The sequence below is a fragment of the Gracilinanus agilis genome, chromosome 6, assembly GCF_016433145.1.
Source record: "Gracilinanus agilis isolate LMUSP501 chromosome 6, AgileGrace, whole genome shotgun sequence".
NCBI classification, from domain to species: Eukaryota; Metazoa; Chordata; class Mammalia; order Didelphimorphia; family Didelphidae; genus Gracilinanus; species Gracilinanus agilis.
Genome location: NC_058135.1, coordinates 292,268,423 through 292,289,113, shown reverse-complemented (window position 1 = coordinate 292,289,113; position 20,691 = coordinate 292,268,423). Strand labels below are relative to the sequence as shown.

General features: G+C 49.5%; 1 protein-coding gene and 1 non-coding gene across 2 annotated transcripts in view; one reads left to right on the top strand and one right to left on the bottom strand.

Annotated features, from left to right (window-relative positions):
* The first annotated feature begins 282 nt into the window (after positions 1–282).
* Positions 283–355, top strand: TRNAA-AGC. Its single transcript has one exon. It is a non-coding gene; the product is annotated as a tRNA-Ala (tRNA).
* A 14,710-nt stretch (positions 356–15,065) lies between these two features.
* LRP5 (LDL receptor related protein 5) overlaps positions 15,066–20,691 on the bottom strand; it is a 130,889-nt gene continuing 125,263 nt past the window's right edge. Inside the window, exons 19-20 of the mRNA XM_044682058.1 lie at positions 16,500–16,597; positions 15,066–15,517 (exon numbers count right to left, since the gene is read on the bottom strand). Coding sequence (XP_044537993.1) covers positions 15,256–15,517; positions 16,500–16,597 — 360 coding nt within the window. The 3' untranslated portion in view covers positions 15,066–15,255. The remainder of the gene's footprint in view (positions 15,518–16,499; positions 16,598–20,691) is intronic.

Below are 20,691 nucleotides of genomic sequence, written 5' to 3'. Positions count from 1 at the left end.
AATGAGAAGTAGGAAGAAGACTCTCGAGTTCCCCTTCCGCCTTAGCAACAGCGGAGCCCCGAGTTGACAGACAGGTCGAGCGCCCAGTCAGTGTACACGCTGCTTTTTAAAAATAAATCGAGCCTGGCCAATCCCGGTTTCCAAGCCAGTTGCCGGAGGCAGCCAATAAAGACCCGGCGATGGGGGCGGAGGCAGGCGGGCGGGCGGGCCTGGAACGGGGACGCGGGGGCCACGATGACGTGATCCGAATGTGTGCAACCACGCGCCGCCGTTCCCCGGCACGGGGAATTAGCTCAAATGGTAGAGCGCTCGCTTAGCATGCGAGAGGTAGCGGGATCGATGCCCGCATTCTCCAGCCTCGCTTTTGGCGGGGGAACGGAGGGGCCCGAGGCGCGGGGCATTCGACCTCGGTGGTCACCGTTCCCCCTTTTGCCGCGGCTGCCCTCCAAACACACAGCCACCCCCATGGGGTCGCGCGCTCCCATTTTACCCAAGGGGAGATGGAGGCCGAGAAAAAGCGGATCCCCTCCCGGGTCCCGATCGCGCTCGGAGGCTTCCCCGAGCCTGGGTGGTGTCCCTCTAAGCGCAGGCTCGACTCTGCCCCGCCGTGGGGGTGGGGGTAGGGGTGGGGGTGGGGAGCCAAGTTCGAATTCTGCCTCGAGCACCGGGTCTTCGCCTGGGAGAGCCCAGACCCGCCTGGGGGCGTGAGGGGCGAGGGTTTATCCGCCTACAAATCTCAGTCGTTATACAAACTGGCCCAGTGCAGGCCTCCTAACTGGGTGACCCTGGGCCAGTCACTTCACCCTGCCTGCCTCGGTCTCCTCCGGGGTAAAACGGGGGTGATCACAGCCCCTGGCCCCGCCTAGGTTAGCCCAAGGGGCCCGCCTCGTCCATCCCTGCGTGTGGGTCGAGCCCAAGAGTTGTTGAGGCGTTGTTTGCTGTGAGCTCCCTGGATTCCCAGCCAGACTCGTCCCTAAGGATGGGGGGAGGCAGCGACGTAACCATCGAGAAGCTGAGAATGACAGCCTCGTGTCTCCCTCCACGCAGCCCCACTGGGGGGCCTAGTTCAGGAGGGTCCCGTCACCTCCTTTTGGTTTTCACCCCAGCGGCCTACACTTTGGGGAGCCCCCACCGCCACCAACCCCTCCGTCCACATTTGAAGAGGCTCAGAAGGCCAGTCGCCCAGTTGAGGAAACTGAGCCGCAGGAGGAGTCACACAGACTGTAAAGCCAGAATCTGAACCCAGCACCTTCCCCCGGGCCCCCTGACCCCCTGGGCCCCTGGGCCCCCTGACCCCCTGGGCTCCCTGACCCTCTGGGCCCCCTGACCCCCTGGGCTCCCCGATGTGGTTCTTGTTTCCAGGTGGGGAAGCTTTGGTCTCCTCCTCTCGGCCTTTGCACCCAGGCCTTCTCGGGGCTCGCTTACTGGTGAGACCCTAAAGCATTATTTAGTCCCAGGCAGGTATTTAAGAGACATCAATGGGAAGATCCTGAAGCTGGAGATTTTTCATCCTAGCAACTGAGACAATGGTAGCAGATCACTCCAGACAGCAGCCAGGGAGTCCTGGGTTCAAATCCTGCTTCAGCTAACCAGCTGTGGGAGTAGAGACAAGTTCTTCAACCTTTCAAGACTCAGACAGGCTTGTATGGAAGAAATCATTCTGATTTCTGGCCCCTCCCCCCTAACGCCAGCCTCCTCCACCTTGGCAGGTCCACAGGAAGTTCTGCTATGCCAGCTTCTCCCCGAAAAATCGACGGCTGGTTGGTGTCCATCTACCCTGGATTCGAACCCAGATCTCCTGATCTGATAACTAACTCCTTGGCTGAAACCTCTGGCCATCACGTGGCCTCAGAAAGGGAGAGCTGGGCTCTGGGAGGGTGCCTGAGGGTGGGCTGCCCGGGGGCAGGAGCAGGGGGCAGGGGAGAGGGCAGAAGGGAAGTCCCAGCTCTCCCCCAGGACTAAGGGAGGGGGACCTCCTGGGCTTCCTGTGGGCTCCCCTCCAAGGCCCTTCCTGGAGGAAGTCCTCAGAACGAATCCCCAGCCTGAGGATTTTTGAGGAGTTTTGGCCACTGGATGGCAGCCGTCACCCAGAGCCCAGAGCGGCTGGCTCGGAGACTGGGTCCAGCAGGCAGGGGCCCAGGGTGGGAGGGGAACACCCACCCCCTGAGCTTCCGAAGAAGGGGCGCCCCGGGGGAGCCTGGCTGTGGGAGGGACTGTGGCGAGGCAGGGCTGTTGGCCGCTCTCATCCTCACTCCACCGATAGGGAAAGAGGGGCTCCGGCAGGCGGGACGTCCGTCCACAGTCGCCCATCCGGGCTGGCTCAGAGTGCAGCCCCCTCCCTGCCGGCGACACGGCAATACCTCTCCAGGCCACCCACCAAACGGCAAGGCTTTATGAAGCACCCACGGGGCAGCCAGCCCTGCTCTAGGCCCCAGAACAAGACCAGGGGCCGGCATTCTGATGGCAGCCGAGGCAAGGACACCACACAAACGACAGGAGCCGATGCCAAGCAGAAACGGGGTGCGGCAGATAGCGCGCTGGACCTGGAGTCAAGAAGACTCATCTTTCTGGTTTAAATCCAGCTTCAGAGTATTAGCTGCGTGACCCTGGACAAGTCACTTCACTCCATTTGCCTCAGTTTCCTCATTCGCAGAATGACTTGGAGAAGGAAACAGCCAACCACTCCAGTATCTTTGCCGAGAAAACCCCAAGTGAGGTCAGGAAGAATCAGCGTGAAGATTCTATCAGAAAACAACTGTCAGAAATCGAGTCATGAGAGGGAAAAAGAGTTTTAAATTTAAAAAAAAGAAGAAGAAGATTTGGGCGTAGCTGAAAGGACAACAGTGGGAAGAGACAGGGTAGTTGGGAAAGGATTCCGGCAGAAAGTGGTGCATGTGTTTCATCTTAAAGGAAAAACAGGAATCTGAGACAGAAGCAAAGGAGGGTGCTTCAGGCACGGGGCACAGCCTGCACAAAAGCCTGGTATGAAGAACAGAGAAGGAGGTGATGTCCGAGGAGGCTAGAAAAAAGCGAAGGGCTTTATAAGCGGAGCCGAGGCAGCAGGCGCCACTGGATTGACTGAGCAGGAGGCATGGCTCAACTTTAGGAGGCGCCACCGGCATCAGCATAGGGCAGACTGCAGTGGGGAGAGACATGAGGCCGGGTAGCCCATCCGAAGGCGGCTGCCCTCATCTGGGGAGAGGTGATGGGGCACCACTCCTCCCTCTTGTTCTTTGCTTCGGCTTCTGTCGAAAAGACCCCACGGACGGACCTCCCTGCAGGACGGGTCACGCAGAGGCAGGCTCTCTGGTCAGCTGGGTCAAATGCATTGTGGGTAGATGGAGCGAGTGGAAGGAAGTGGAAGGTGACAGAGTGGTCTTGGAGGAGCTGCATCCTGGCTTTCAAAACGGATGATTTGTTATTAGCTGTGTGACCCTGGACAAGTCACTTCAAATTCAAATCACCCTATGACGGAGAGTCAAATTAGGTGGAACCTGCTTTGGCCATGTTGAGCGCCATAGAAAGGTGGGGGTGATGAGTGATGGTGATGGCGGTAATAATGGTCATGTTGAACCAGGGCAACAAGGCAGCTCAGACAATTGAGAGTCTGGCCTTGAGATGGGAGGTCCTGGGTTCGAGAATTCTGGCCTTAAAGTAGAGCCATAACCTGAATCAGACATTGCCTGGGGGGAGAGAGAGGGAGGAAAGTTGAATTCTAAAATGTGGAAAAACAATTGTTAGGGGCAGCTGAGTGGCTCAGTGGATTGAGATCCAGGCCTAGAGACGGGAGGTCCTGGGTTCAAATCTGGCCTCAGACACTTCCCAGCTGCCTGTGACCCTGGGCAAGTCACTTAACCCCCATTACCTAGCCCTTAGCACTCTTCCACCTATGAGCCAATACACAGAAGTTAAGGGTTTAAAAAAAATTAAAAAACAATTGTTAAAAATTATTTCTACAAACACAGAAGAAAAACAACTGCCTGATCACATGGGAGGATGAGGCTATAATTAGGGATATTGACTCAAAATGAGCGCCCCAGGGCAAATATCAATAATATGGAAATAGGTCTTGATCAATGACACATTAAAACCCAGTGGAATCCTGCATCGGCTATGGGAGGGCGTGGAAAGGGGGGAGGGAAAGAACATGAATCCTATAATCATGGGGAAAAGTTCTAAATTAATTAATTAAACAAAAGTCTTAAAATAAAAAAATAAAAAAAAATAAAAATTATTTCTACAAATAAGTGAAAAAGAAAAGAAGAAAGAAGGAAATCTGGCCTCAGGCACTTCCTAGCTGGGAGACCCTGGACAAGTCACTTAATCCCCATTGCCTCACCTTTACCACTTTTCTGCCTTGGAACCAATACACAGGATTGATTCTGCGAGGGAAAGTAATAAATAAATAATGGTGGTGGGGGGTTCCCCTGGCCCCATCTTAGGCTCCCAGGTTTTGCTTTCTCTCTCTACTTTCTTGGTGACCCTGCCCTCTCCCACGGTTTTAAAGAGTAGCCACATGCAGGCGGCTCCCAAATCCATGTCTCCACCACAGTCTCCTCCTGAGGCTCCATTTCACCAAGCCCCCACTGCGTGTTTCCAGCCCGATGCCCAGAAGACGTCTCAAGGTTGTCATGAACTCGGGGTCTTTCCCCACCCAGCCTGGCCATCTTCTGAGCTTCTCCATTTCTGCTTAAGCCTGCCAGGATTGGAACCTCAAGCCCACATATACAACGAGTGACCAGATCTTCCTATTTCTGCCCTTAGAGCCTCTCTCATGTCCGTTCTCTTCTCTGACCCAGACACCCCCTAATTCAGCCTTTCCGGACCTCCCCACTGGCCAGTAACAACAGCTCTCTGGTTGGTCTCCCAGGCTCAAATCTCTCCCTTATCTAATGTAGCTTTTTTTCTAATTAATTAATTAATTCACTAATTTATTTATTTGTTTGGTTATTTAACCTTCACCTCCTGTCTTGGAGTCAATATTGGCTCCAAGGCAGAAGAGTGGTCAGGGTAGGCCATGGGGGTCAAGTGACTTGCCCAGGGTCACACAGCTGAGAAGTGTTTGAGGCCGGCTTTGAACCCAAGACCTCCCATCTGTAGGTCTGACTCTCCATCCACTGAGCTACCCAGCTGCCCCCTAATGCATCTTTCACAAAGCAGCAGAGATGATTTTCCAAAAGAACAAATAACCCCCACCTGGGTGCCCAATGAACTCCAGGGGTCTCCTGTGACATCCAGGCTTAAATAGAAACTCATTTGTCATTTGAAACCCTTCGTGATTGGAGCCCACTTGCCTTTCCAGTCTATTGCCCATCATGCTCTTCTCCTGACACTGGTCAGCTAAACTGGTCTCTCTGATCTCCCTCCGCCCCACCCTGCGGTAGCCTAATCCCTGCCTTGGCACCGGCTGGCACCGCTGCCCGGATCTCGCTCTCTTCTCCTGGTCCTCAGAATATGGTTTCCTTCCAGGCACAGAGCAGGAAGCGCCTTCTCTGAGATCTTTCTTATTCTCTCCAACCTTCGGAGTCGGCCCTCAAGTCGCCCAGGATTCATGCTGCAGATAACATAATGTAATACTATATTATATGACATAATATATGTAATGGAGTTCTAGAAACATCAGATGTCATATAGAGTGTTCACACACACACGCACACACACACACCGCCTGCTGCGGCCAGCCTATCAGCCTTTTAGGTGCAAACACCATATTTTCACTTTAGGGTGCTTGGCATTTCCGCCTTCTACTTCTCCCTCCCCCCTTCTTTCAGCGTCTCCCTCTTTCTCACTCCTTCACTCCAACATAATTGATTCACACTCCTGCCCTCCGTGTAGACTCCTCCTAACTTCCGAACGATTAAGCTCTAAGGAGTTACAAGTAACATCTTCCTATAAGGGAATGTAAACAATTTAACTTTATTGAGTTCCTTATGGCCACTGTTTACCTTTGTACACTTCTCCAGGCTGGAGTCTGAGGGTCAAATTTTCTATTCAGCTTTGACCTTTCATCAGGAATACCTGGCAGTCCTTTATTTCATTGAATACCCATTTAATTCCCTCTGAAGAATTATACTGAAGTTTCGCTGAGTAAGTTATTCTTGGGTGTAATCTTCTCTCCTTTGCCTTCGGGAATACCATATTCCAAGCCCTCCAATCCTTTAATGTAGAAGCCGCTAAATCTTGTATGTTCCTGACAGTGGCTCCACAATATCTTACTTCTTTCTTTTTTGGCTCTTTGTGATTTTCTCTCCTTGACTGGGAACTCTAGAATTTGATTATAATATTCCCAAGTTTTCATTTTTGGATCTTTTTCAAGATGTGATTGTTGAGTCATTCCCCAACTGATAAATGGGCAAGGGACAGGAATAGGCAATTTTCAGATAAAGAAATCAAAACTATCAATAAGCACATGAGAAAGTGTCCTAAATCTCTAAAAATTAGAGAAATGCAAATCAAAACAATTCTGAGGTATCATCTCACACCTAGCAGATTGGCTAACCTGACAGCAGGAGAGAGTAATGAATGGTGGAGGGGATGTGGCAAAATTGGGACATTAATGCATTTCTGGTGGAGTTGTGAATTGATCCAACCATTCTGGATGGCAATTTGGAATTATGCCCAAAGAACACTAAAAGACTGCCTGCCCTTTGATCCAGCCATACCACTGCTGGGTTTATATTCCAAAGAGATAATAAGGAAAAAGACTTGTACAAAAATATTTATAGTCACGCTCTTTGTGGTGGCAAAAAGTTGGAAAATAAGGGGATGCCATTTGATTGGGGAATGGCTGAACACATTGTGGTATCTGAGGGTGATGGAATACTATTGTGCTGAAAGGAATAAAGAACTGGAGGAATTCCATGTGAACTGGAATGACCTCCAGGAATTGATGCAGAGTGAAAGGAGCAGAACCAGGAGAACATTGTACACAGACAGATATACTGTGGCACAATCAAATATAATGGACTTCTCTACTAGCAGCAATGCAATGATCCAGGAAAATTCTGAGGGACTTAAGAGAAAGATGCTCTCCACATCCAGAGAAAGAACTGTGGGAGTAGATCACTTGGTTCGATGAGGATGTGACTGGGGATATTGACTCTAAATGATCACCCTAGTACAAATATTAATAATATGGAAATAAGTCTTGATCAATGACACACATAAAACCCAATGGAATTGCTTGTTGGCTATTGGCGGGGAGGGGGAGGAGAGGAGGGAAAGAACAATTCATGTAACCATGGCAAAATTTAAATGAATAAATAAATTTATTTTAAAAAGATGTGATTGATGAATTTTTTCAATTTCTACTTAACTTCTGAATCTTAGATATTGGGCCAGTTATTCTTCATAATTTTATGAAATATGATATCTAGCTTCTTTTTCTGATGTTGACATTCAAGTAATATAGTAATTCTTAAATTCTCTCCTGAGAGGGCAGCTGGGTAGCTCAGTGGATTGAGAGCCAGGCCTAGAGATAGGATGTCCTAGGTTCAAATCTGGCCTCAGACACTTCCCAGCTGTGTGACCTGTAAGGATTAAAATTTAGGTATTATAGGTACATATTAAAATGTGTGGCCGCCAGGAATCAACAATTAGGTTGATTCCGTAATTAAATCAGACCCAAGTCAGCATCGGGTTGAAGAGTTTATTTACAATCAGGTAGGTAAAAGTAGGAATAAAGAGAAAAGTAGAGGATAGTCCAGTCTGGACTGAGAGAGAAGAAGGTTATAAAGCTTAATAATGAAGCTGTAAGCCACAGGGCCCAACAGCCAGATAGGCAGAGTTTAGAATTGGCCCAGCTAGGCCAAGGAAGTCAGCCTGACTTACCCACGTGACAATATAGAGCGTAATCTGTCTGTGGTCTCAGGAGATGCTTCTTCTTCCAGTTCCAGAGGACAACTGCCCCCACAGGAAGTTCACTAACTTACTTAAAGAGAATGTGTCTTTCATCACTTCCTGTGGTCCACCTCTAATTCAAATGGACAAATGGCAGTTTCTACATTGATTTGGACTGCCCAAAGGGCAGTCCCTTATTCTTGATTTGTTACTTATTGTCACGTGTGGGTAACTCTTCTCCCCTCCCCACTAAGGGAGGTGGGAGTGACATCATTAGCACGCCTGGGTTGAGTAGATTTTTGACTATTAATGGGCTGGAGCTAATTCTATTTACACAGACCCTGGGCAAGTCACTTGACCCTCATTGCCTACTCTTACTACTCTTCTGCCTTGCAGCCAATACACGGTATTTTTTCCAAGACGGAAGGTAAGATTAAAAAAAATAAATAAAAATAAATTCTCTCCTAAATCTATTTTCCAAGTCAATTTTTTTCCTGACATTTCAGATTTTCTCCTGTTTTTACATTTTTAACTTTTTTTTATTGCTTCTTGATATCTTATAGAGTACATTAGTTTCCATTTGCCCAATTCTGATTTTTAAGTAATTATTTTCTTCAGGTAGGTTTTATACCTCTTTTCTCATTTGACTGCTTTTTAAGAAATCTTCAGTGAATTTTTGTGCCTCTTTTTTATCATTAGCTAATTCTGTTTTTAAGATGTTATTTTCTTCAGTTTATTTTTTGTGCCTTTTTTACCAAGCTGGTAATTTCTCTTCATAATTTTCTTGCATTACTCTCATTTCTTTTCTCAATTTTTCTGCTCCTACCCATTTCTTTCTTTAACACTTCTATGAATTCTTGTTGGGCTTCGGTCCAATTAGCATTTTTCTCTGAGGTATTTTTGTAGCTGTTTTCACATTGTTATCTTCTGAATTTATGTCTTGGTCTTCCTTGCCATCATAGTAGCTTTTTTATGGTCATATTCTTTTTTTTTTTTTTTTTTTTTTGTCATCATTGTTTGCTCATTTTCCAGTCAATTTTTTTGACTTTGAACTTTATATTAAAGTTTGACTCTGCTCAGCTGGGATTAAAAAGACATTGTGCCAAGCTTCAGGCTTTTTCTATACTGCTGTTTTCAGAGCTGGTTCTGAAGTTATACAAGTTTTCCGAGTGTCCAAGGGGTGAGATCTAGGGAGAGGTATGGTTCCTGCTCAACTAGTCTATGTTCTGATCTTTACACTACCTTTAGAGCTAGCTCTGGGAATCTCTCTGCTCTCAGTTCTTCCAGGGTAGTATGATATAGAGACGTGGATTTAATAGTCTCTGAGCCTGTGCTCTGGTCTGTGAGTAACCTTAAGCAGGTTCCCTGCTCCCCTGTGGCCACAAGCTCTGGTGTCTGCTCATGCTCCTCCTCACCCTGTGAGCAGGGCCTCTGACTGCAACCTGGATCTGTGAACGGGCAACGCAACCAGTCTTGCACCCAGAGCCAGCAAAGGGACCCCTATAATCTCCTTCTGAGCAACTGTCCTACCCCCTCTTAGCATGTGTGACTGAGAGTTCCAGAAGCCTTGGCTGCCATTCCAGCTCTGCCCAAGGCCGTTTGTAGTGGTGGCTCCTGCCCTGCCAAGTCGCTCTCCACCTCCGCCCCAGGGCACCAGACCCCTTGTGCTGGCCATCTACATTGTTCTGTGCTGGAAAACTGTGGGTTGTGCTGCTCCAGAATTCTTTCTAAGGATTTATATCAATTTTTGGAGAATGATTTGGTAGGGAACAGATGAGGATCTGTACCTTCTCTGCCATCTTGGCCCTCCCATTCATCAGTTCCCACAGCATAATAGTATTCCATCACAATTATATACTACAACTTGTTTAGCCATTCTCAATTGATGGGCAACCCCTCAATTTCCAATTCTTTGCCCCCAGAAAAAGAGCTATCAATATTTTTGTACAAATATGTCCTTTTCCTTTTTCTTTGATTTCTTTGAGAGTCAGACCTAATACTGGCATTACTAGGTCACAGTGCATGCATGGTGCCCTTTGGACACAGCTCCAAATTGCTCTCCATAATGGTCAGATCAGTTCACAAATCCACCAGCAATGCATTAGTTTCTCCTTTTTTCCTACATCCCGCCAACATTTGTCTTTTTCATTTTTTATCATATTAGCAAATCTGATAGATGTGATTGGTACTTCTTACTGTTGTTTAGTCATTTTCCAGTCATATCTGAGTCTTCATGACCCCAGTTGGGGTTTTCTTAGCAAAGGTAACCAGCGTGGTTTGTCACTTCTCCTCCAGCCCATTTTACAAACTGAGGCAAACAGGGGGAAGTGACTTGCCTAGGGTCACATAGCTAGTTAAGTGTCTGAAGCCAGATCCAAACTCAAGGAGATGAGTCTTCCTGACTCTAGACCTAGCACTCTATCTACTGTGCTACCTAACTGTTCATGTGGTACCTCAAGTGATTTGGAGCATTTTTATACAACTATAGGCAGCTTCAATTTCTTCTAAAAACTGTCTGTATTCTTTGACAATTTATCAGTTGTGGAATGACTTGTATTGTTATGAATTTGACTCACTTCTTTATATATTTGAGAAATGATACCTTAATCAGAAAAACTTGCTGTAAACATTTTTCCTGTTTTCTGCTTTCCTTCTAATCTTGCCTGCTTTGGTTTTGTTTGTGCAAAACATTTTTAATTTGATGTAATCACTTATCCATTTCACATCTTGTAATGTTCTTTATCTCCTTTTTGGCCATAATTTCTTCCCTTATTCATAGATCTGACAGGTAAATTATTCCATGCTCTCCTAATTTGCTTATGGCATGCCCTCTTTTATCTAAATCATGTATCTACTTTGACCTTATCTCGGTATATAGTGGGAGGTTTGGTTTATACCTAGTTTCTGCCACACGGCTTTCCAGTTTTCCCAGCAACTGTTGTCAAACAGGGATTTGTCCCCAAATCTTGGATCGTTGGAGTTGTCAAACACCGGACTTCAGTGGTCTTGAAAATAACAAGGAAACTCCTCTGTTTGATATTTGCCATCCCATCATTCGACCTTAATTTACTTTTCAAGGCTGTGGTCCCATTGCTTCTTCGTGTATTCTCTTCTCCAACCACAGCTGCCCATCCTCTGTGACTCTCATCTATGTCCTCTGAAGTGTTCACGACAGGGGGACCACCCGCCATGCTATAAAACCTCCTTGATTTTTCCTGATGTCATGTGGGTGCCAATGGAGCCCCCAGGCTGAGCAGCTGTCATCATTCGCCCTCGCCCCATCACCAGCCCATCTTGTCTCCTTGTCACACAGTTCTTGGATGACACCCTTTACTCCTCCTATTCATCTTTAGCCTTTCTTATTGATTCTACAGTGCAGGTGCTCATACCCACCATGAACCTCTCCACTGCCTTCTGTGTGCTGCTCATCTCTATTTCTTCAGAGGCAGGGGGATTCCAAAATTCACTGCCATATAGCAACACGGGCAAAACATTTGTATTCAAGAGATGGGCTTTTGCTCTTATGGGAAGCTTGGGGTTAGTAAAAGGGATTCGCCATTTTCCCAAAGTCAATCAATCTAGCCTATCCTCCTCTTTTCCAATTCTGGTGACGGCTCAATATCTATCTGTCTTGAAAATTTGTCCTAATGTCCTAACACATCCTATTACACAAGCTCTCCATTCAGATGAATGTTGAAATCTTGGCACTAGACATCCTTCATCCATCTGGTCTTTCCCGTGTGGATGGTAAGACCAACCTCCTGTGAGAAATTAGATTGATTAGGAGGCTCACAATGCCCTGCGTGCGGATGAAAACAACACAATTTACATCCCACATACACAAAATAATTGCTCTACATCTTCAGGTCAGATGATCTTGATTTGTAAGTAGAAAACCCCCAAAGAGATTGTATAGTGATAGACAAGCAGGAGTAAAGCATGGCAGCTGGCTTTGTTTTCTCTGTCACAATTTTTTTTTAAATCATTAAGGTCCAAGATTTCTTTGGTCACCTCCTTGCAAAGTGGCCTTTCAAAGGCCTCCCTGTTGTATCCCTTCCACTATGGATCGCCTATCTGTGTAGTTTAAACAAAAAACAAATGGGCCCTTTTTCTTCCCCAAAAGCACCTCAGGGAGTGTGGTGACAGGGCTCAAGTGCAATGACACACTGCCCTCAATGGAAAAAAGATTGCTGTCATAACTTCTTGCAGATCTTTTCCATCTTTTTTTTTTTTTTTAGTTTGCCCTCTTTCTGTTTTTATCCTGGAACAGAATGCCTTTGCTCTCTTTAGATCAGTTTTGCCTTCCATGGATTCGGACTTGGGAGAAGATACTACTCATAGTTATCCGTCATCCTTTTTCCCAAAGTTTTATCAATAAATTTAGAGTCTAAACCAAACCTGCCTCTGGCAGCCATCTCTCCCTGAATGTCTGCTGACCAAGACATTCTCCAGTCTCCTTTGGTTTCCTTGTTATAGTAATTAATTGGCATTGGTTTCACTTCAGGATAAAATGGTGATAACCAGTGTAGATGGCATTCCGGTTGCCCCTTCCCATTTTTCCCTTTTCAAGAGCTTGCTTCTATAATTCCAGGTTAAATGTCAATTTTACATAATGACTATTTTCTCGTAACTATTCTCTCTCCTTGTTTGATTTTAAGTTCTTTTCTTAGCTGTAATGAGTCAATGGTCTGAGCTGACCGTGGAACCATTGTTCACTTGGTTTTGAGCAGAACCCCTTACTTACTAAGTTTTGGCTTCTAACAATGGGGGTTAAGTGACTTGCCCAGGGTCATACAGCTAGGAAGTGTCAGAGACCACATTTAAACACAGGAACTTGGGGCAGCTGAATAGCTCAGTGGATTGAGAGTCAGGCCTAGAGACAGGAGGCCCTGGGTTCAAATTTGGCCTCAGACACTTCCCAGCTGTGTGACTCTGGGCAAGTCACTTGACCCCTATTACCCGCCCTTACCACTCTTCTGCCTTGGAGCCAATACACAGAAGATAAGGGTTTTAAAAAATAAAATAAAATAATAAATAATAATAATAAAATAAACCCAGGATCTCCCATCTCCAGTCCTGGCTCTAAACCCTGAGCCACAAATCTGGCCTCAGACACTTCCCAGCTGTGTGACCCTGGGCAAGTCACTTGACCCCCCATTGCCCACCCTTACCACTCTTCCACCAAGGAGCCAATACACAGAAGTTAAGGGCTTAAAAAAAACAACAAATAAATAAATAAATCCTGAGCCAGCTAGCTGCCTCCAGAAGCAGGAGTTCTCAATCTTTTTTGAGTTATTGACTCCTTTGGCCAGCAGTCAGGTGAAGCTTATAGCTGCCTTTTCAGAACAGCTTTAACTGCATAAAACACAGAGGATGAGAAAGAAAACCAATTATATTGAAATACAATTGTTAAATTTTTTAAAAATAGCTTACATTTATAAAGTCCCTACTGTGTGCCAGGCACTGAGCTAAACACTTTGGAATTATGATCTCATTCGGTCCTCACAACAACTCTGGGAGATAAGTGCTGTTATTATCCCCATTTAACAGAAGAGGAAAGTGAGACAACTAGAGGCTGTGACTTGACCAGGGTCACACAACTAATAAGGCATCTGAGGTCAAATTTGAACTCGTCTTTTTGACTCTGGGCCCGCGTTCTCTCTTCCGAATCTGGCACTAGTTCTTAGAGCCCAAGTGAGGAACTCCTCGCTGAGAGTCTTGACAGGTCCTTAAAGAATTTCACTACGATCTTGACTTTAGCTGCTGATGTGGGTGCAGAAGATGGAATTCTTTTCATGATGACATTTTTGGCAATCCTGTTTTTTTGGTTAGTACGTTGGCACTGCAGCAAGTGAAGAACAAACGTCCCATGAAAGAAGAGTTCCGGTAGCTTCGGAACTAGGACAAGACCCATTCCACCAGCCCCTCTCGGCCTCTCTAGGGAGCGCCTGGGAGTCCCCCCTTCGTTTGTAGCAAGAACATTGAGCTCCTGATTGGCCGTCTGCCAAGGATCTCCCGCTCAGAGGACCGACGGCCATCGTGGGGCTTGTGGATGGACCAAAGAACTGTGGGATTTTCGGTATTCTTTCCTAGCCGTCTGCTACCCTTCCTGAAGAAGCAGGGGCAACGGCCCAGGGCTGGCGCCACTTTTAAATGTTGTCTTGCAAGTTGGTGGGCCGGTGAATTTTCAGCACCAGCTCATCAGCCTGGTGGAGATGATATCTGGCCCACGGTAGGCTCTAAACAGGCATCTGTTGAATTAAATTGTAGACAAAAATCCAGACTCTACTTACTGCTTGTATGACCTTGGGCAAGGCCTATCGCCTCAGTTTCCTTCTCTGTAAAACACGGGCTTGGACTCTATACTTTCTAAAGGTGCAAAGTGCAAAGCATGAGATAGGCTTGACAGAAGGATGTTTTCTCAAGCTAGTGGTGCTGCCCTGAAGCATAATGAGTGGCCTGGGGAGGTGGCAGGTTCTTCCCTGGAGGTCTTCCGACAAAGGTTGGATGATCCACATTGGGTCTGGTTTGGACAAGTCGGACTCTGAGGTCCCCTATGACTCTCTCTCGGCCTCACGTCCCACCTCATGATTCTGCTGTTCGGTTAGCTTCTGGCCAACGATGAGGTTTCCTCAGACGCTGCCGCACTTGACCTAGAAGTGCCGGGAAATGGAGATGGTCAGTCGATGGATAAAGCAAACCAAGTCCAGCACTCTGATGGCAGCCTCTTGGCCCACCTCATCTGTGGAACTGAGTCAGGAGTCCTCCTTTTCCTCCCTCTCTTTAACCGCGGGAGGGCGCCCCTCGCCGCCCATTTCTCAGAAACGAGGCAATCTGTGCCAGGTCCGTTCTTAGGGCTAAAAGGCATCCATTGAAGAAACACTTGAACGCTGAAACTTCGCTTGGACTCGAGCGCTGGGCTGGCTCGGAGAGGTGGTCGGGAGCTCCCCTTCTCGAGGGCCTTTGGGCCGAGGCTGCCGTGGATGAGGGGCCACGAAGGCCCTTCCCACTCTGAGAGTCTGTGAGGTCTTTAACAGTGACCCTAAGGCCCATACGGCAGTGGGATCCTCGGGCCGGGCCAACGAGACGAACCGGAGTGAGCCGATGACCCGAAACTCAGCCGGGTCCCAGGATACGTTCGCGCCACAGGCAGGCCGACTGGAGGACTCGGACCCCGAGCCAAGCACAGCACAGAAAGAAGGGGGATTCGATTAAAAAAATTAAATTTATAAATATTTTTCCTCTGTACAGAGTTTTCCCAGCCCTGCCCGCCCTGGTAGGATTCACATTTTTCGTGTTTTAAAATCCCAACCATATTTATTTATTTTTTAAAATCATAAAATATATTTTTCTTTGTTCATATTTAAAAATATTTACAGGGGAGAGGGGGAGCGGGCCCAGGCGGTGGGGCCGAGGTCAGGAGGAGTCTGTGCAGGGTGAGGGGGGTGGCGGGAAGAGATGGAAGTAACTCCGCTCGGTGGCTGGTGACGGGGGGCAGCTCTCCTCTGCGGAGAGGTACTGGCTGTGGGGCGTGGGAGGGGGCGGGTAGGGGTCTGAGTCCGAATTCAGATCCATGTAGTATTTGCTGGCCTTCCACCGGCTGCTCGTGCAGTCGCTGTCGCACACGTCCGTGCTGCACGGGGTCGTGGGGGGCGCGATCCCTCGGATGATGTACGGCCTGCCAAGGGGGGAAGGAAGGAAGGAAGAAGCTCAGCGCCAGGGGGCTCCGGGACACAAGGCAGGCCCAGGCAGCTGGCAGGCCAATTCTGGGTCCTGGAGTCCAAAGAACCAGCCCGGCCATCGCCGGCGAGCTCAAGGCCCCTCCCTGAGGGTCAGTTTTTCCTTTTTGGTAAAACAGGGACAGCCCCGCTTGTAGCCACGTCACTACGAGGCTCCTGTGAGTGCTTTAAGGAACTTGAAGCTCTCTAGAAATGTGAGTGTCCTGGGTTCCAATCCTGTCTCTGACACTTAGGGTCTAGCAGACCGGAACACTCAAGATGGCTCCTGACTCCCCCTCCGGCCCCGGAGACCCCCATCGCCACTACTAAGCAGCGGCCAGCGAATGAGCTCTGGGGGGACGAGGGGGTCGGGCCCCTCCTCTGTACCCCCTGCCTCTGCGCATCGGTCTGGCCCACATCTCTGAGCTGGAGCCCCAAACCCTGTGGCTGCTCCCAGGATCCACTCCAAGGGCCCCAAGGCCGCCATATTGGACAGCTCCTGGTTGGGAATCCTCTGCCCGGCTATTCCTCCAGCCCTTCCAGAGGGGCTTGACCCGGGGCACCTACGTCTGCCAGGGACTACGCCGAGGCACAGGAAAATGGTCCCGAGGAGGCTGCCCTGTGGTAGAGACGCTGCAGGCACCGGGGTTTAAATCCCCCCTCTGAGGCTGGCCTACTATTTCTGTGTAAAGCCTGAGGCCTCAGTTTCCCCCTCTGTCAAAGGCGGTGGCTGCACTGGCTGGCCTCGGAGGTCCTCCCTGCTCATGACCTCGGAATCAGGGAGCTGGCTGTCAGGCCCAAGCCCGGCACGACCCCGCTGAGCGACTGCTATAAGTCTCTGGTCTCATTCTCCCCCCTTGGGATGTGGGGGACCCCTGGTCGGTCAGCAGGCAGGCACGTGGGCCCACGCTCCGGCACCGGGATTGGGACAGAACCTCGTACCTGTACGACCTCGTGGTCGAAGGAATGTTTGAAGAGTAGAACATCTCCGTGTTATACAACGAGCGGTCGGTGGCAGGAGAAGGAGGCGGGTTCAGGATCTGGGGGGACAACGGACAAGAGGCTGAGCGTCCCTTGCACCCTTTCCCTTCACCCCAGCTCCCTCCGTGCCCCACGGGGCCCCCTCACAGGTGGGCATCACCTCTTGGCCTCAGCCACTTCCCAGCTGTGTGACCCTGGGCAAGTCACTTGACCCCCATGGCCCACCCTGACCACTCTTCCACCAAGGAGCCAATACACAGAAGTGAAGGGTTTAAAAAAAAAAAAAGAAAGAAAAAGAGAGAGAGCTCCCACTGGAGGAGGAAATGGCAAAGGACAGTCGAGTGTCCTTGCAAAGCCATGGCTGCCTGTGGTCCACGGGGTCGTGGAGGGCTGGACGTGACTCAATGACTGACCATCCAGTACAGTGAAGCGCTACAAAGACAATACAGAATAATGCCTGCCCTCAAGGAGCTTCCACTCTTCCGAAGAGACACAACATAAACACTTGAGCCGGTCTGGGGAGGGCGGGGGGCTCCGGGAGCTGGGGGTGGGGTGGGCCGTGGCTTCACCTCGAAGGGAGCCTGGAGCCAAGTTCGGAAGAAACCAGGGATTCTAAAAGGCAAAGATGGGAGGGAGCACGTTCCAGCAGGGGGAATGACTCGTGCACAAGTCTGGAGACGAGAGATGGCGCGTTCTGGGCGAGGTGACAGCGAGAAGGTAGGGCCGGCTGAACTGTGGAGGCCACAGAAGAGGGTGCCCTGGGAACGAGCATGGAAAAGGAAGTCGGAGGGAGCTCCCAGCTTCCTGGCTCCTGGGTCAGCATTCTATCCACTCGGACTCAATTTTGTGGATGGGTTGAAAGACCAAACGTGGCCTTCAAACTCTGCTGAAAACACTGAGGCCATCTGCCGGGAGTTCTCTGTCCTCTGCTCGTCTCCAGCACTCAGAGGCTTTCTGCTATCATCTCCTCCTCTGCTCCCTCTCAGATGAAGAGAACCTGATTCCTCGGCTGCACGAGAGACCCCATTCTGCCTGGTCTCCTCCAACAGATCGCCCCCTTTGCCATCTCGTCTCCCCCGCTTGTCTTCATTCTCTCCCTGGCTACTGGCTCCTCCCCTGCTGCCCAAAAGAGCCTGAGAAGGAGTAGGAGAGCCCTAAAACCTAGAGAAGCGTTTCCAGGAGGAGAGGATGATCCACAACGTCCAAGGCTGCCGAGAGGTCGAGGAGAATGTTTGCAGAAATGGCCTTGATTTGGCTGTGGCAACTGGGCAAAGCTCCTGTGCCCCCATCCCCCAAAGTCCCTGCCTGCTCTCTCTATGCCCACTAGTGAACCTCCCATCCAGCTCCTGCCTTTTGTGGCTAAGTTTCTGGAGAAGATCACTAAGAATAGGGTTCTTTCCTTCCTTCCTTTTCCCCTCTCTTTTTAACTCTCAGTGGTCTGGCTTCTGGCCTCATCATTCAATGCTCTCCAATGTTCCCAAGGATCCCTTTTTCTTTTTCTTTTTCTTTTTTTTATCTCTGTCTCAATAACATCTCTAAGACAGAAAGACAAAGGCTAGGCCAACGGTCACATCCCAACAATCTCTTAATTGCCAAATGCAATGGATTTTTCGTCATTCTCATCCTTTGTGACTTCTCATCAGGCCAGGGCATGGCTTATCGCCTTCTTCCCCGCAATATTCTTTTCTCTCTAGGTTTTCCAGATGCCCTTCCTCCTGCCTCTCTGACAGCTCTTCCTCTGTTTCTTTTGTGGGGTCTTCTTCCAGGTCACACCCCACTGACAGGAAGTGTCTTTCTCTTCTCCTTGACGTGGTGACTTCATCAGCTTCTGGTCACCCCCTGCCCCATTGGTCAACTTCAGTGCATCCCTATCACCTCCAGGATTAAATATAAAATTCTGTTTGACATTTGAATCCCTCAGAATCTGCCTTTGCAGTCTTCTCACATCTCCCGCTCTCCACCACGTACTCTTTGTTCACCAACGGCACTGACCTCCTGGCGTTCCCCATTTTAATGTCTTTCTTCCCACAGCCTCCTCCTTGCTGCCTCCTGGCTTGCGTCCAGCCTCAGTCAAGGTGCCATCTTGTACGAGAAGCCTTCTCTGCCCCCACCTCCGTCCCTCGAGGCTAGCTTCTTCCCTCCATCAGTTATTTCCCATTTATGCCGTTTCTAACGTGCTTGTCCACAGTTGATTGTCCGTTGTCTCCCCAGCAAGGCTGTGAGCTCCTCGCAGGCAGGGACTGTCTTGGCTTCCGTGTCTCTGGGGCTCCGTGGCACACAGTAGGCATCATGTAACCATCCTCTTCATCAGCTCTTCCCGCAGAAGAGGTAACAACAATGACAAGAACATCCCTAACATTTCTACAGCCCCATTTACAGAAATGATTTCATTTAATCAGACGCCGCCGGGCCAAAGGTGGTTCTCTGTGACTGCGGCCGCCTACCCTGCTCCGTGTATAGCGGGGCACCGAATAAATGCTTGCTAAATGAACAAAGCATTCCCTCAGTGGTCTCTTGTGTCTTGGACAAGGTCTGTGCTTCTGCTGCCCATCAGAAATAACCATGCTTTATGGCATTAAGGCATCAGAGAACTAAGACCCAGACCTCCCGTGGCTGTCTCGTCCAGATTTCTCATGCCCGTGACAGCTACATCCCCAAACCTAACTCGGGTGGATGAAAGGAAGAGAACGATGGAAAATGGCAGTTTGTTAAAAGTCCCGATTGTGGCCAGTGCTTCCAGCCAAGAGTCCAGGCCTGGCCTCCCTTTGGTCCAGGGGAGTCGATGTGAATTCCAACAGGCTGACTTCCTTTTCCTCTTGGGAGAGAACTTCAGGCCCAGAGAGGCCAAGCTCAGAGTTTTTCTGGGTCCAGAATCCTGGAAGTCCAACAGAGGCCAGAAGAATGTATTTGGGATGAAAATGCTGGACCGAGGGATGCAAGTGGGCAGAACAAAGGCCATTCGGTCGGTCGTGGCATTTCCCCTGGGCAGTGGCCTTGGACCTAGCAGGCGTGGCCTTCCCATCTTGCCCAAGTGTAAGCAGCCTCCGAGCCAACATCAACAGGGACCTTCAGGGCCAGGCAAGCTCCCAGCCATTGTATCCACCATGGTCACTTCCTCTGGAGAGTGGCGGCATCCTGGGGACCGAGCCTCCTCTGCCTCTGGGACGCCAAGGCTGAGAAGCTAAATACGGGAGACCATTCCTATGTCCCGAGTCTCCCTCCTGCTCAGGGATGAAGAGCCGCCAGACCTCAGAGTACATCACGCAGGACGGAAGGGGAGGAAAGGGCCCGGTGAGCGAGCCAGCGGGCAGCCAGCACCCCCCACGCCGAGGGTCATCCTTCCTGCCTCCGATCCTCTCCGGCTTCCCAAAGCAAACCCTTGGACAAAGCCCTCTGAGCTTGGGAGACCTGCCCTCCCTGGCACTGGGAGCGTGGCAAGCCAGCGTTCTGCCCGGGGCACCACAACGCAGAGGGCAGCGTCCGGCTCTGCTGCAAGCCTGAACCCACTGCTCTAAGGATTGCGGGCAACACACACAAAGCACTCCACGAGCCGTAGAACAGCTCATAAATAAAGAGACACAAAGGCTGGATCGAGCTTCTGACCCAGTCAGGAAAGGAGAAGCTTCTGCAAAGCAGAGACGGGCCCTTCCTTTGTCTTCCTGTCCTCCGGGCCCAGCACCATTCTCCGCACATGGCCCGGACTCTTTGGTTAACCCTCACCTTCTGTCCTGAGATCCTACCAGGCCTAAGACAGAGGAGCAGTAAGGGCTAGGTGACTGAGGTGAAGTGACTTGTCCAGGGTCTCACTGCTATGAAGTATCTGAGGCCAAATTTGAACCCAGATCCTCCCGACTTCAGGCCCAGCTGCCTATCCACAGAGCCACTTTGCTGCCCCTATGTGATGTAGACATGATGAATGCTGGGGAATTGAACTGAATATGGGATGTTGGATTATTTAGCAAAAAGAGGGTCAGATGGAAAAGTCAAGATTGAAGCTCATGTTCTGACCTTGAAAGAACCAAGGAAAGGAAGGGAAGATAGAAAGAGAAGGAGAAAATACAGAAGGAAGGATGGAAGGAAAGAAGGAGAGACGGGGAGAGAGAGAGAGAGAGAGAGAGAGAGAGAGAGAGAGAGAGAGAGAGAGAGAGAGAGA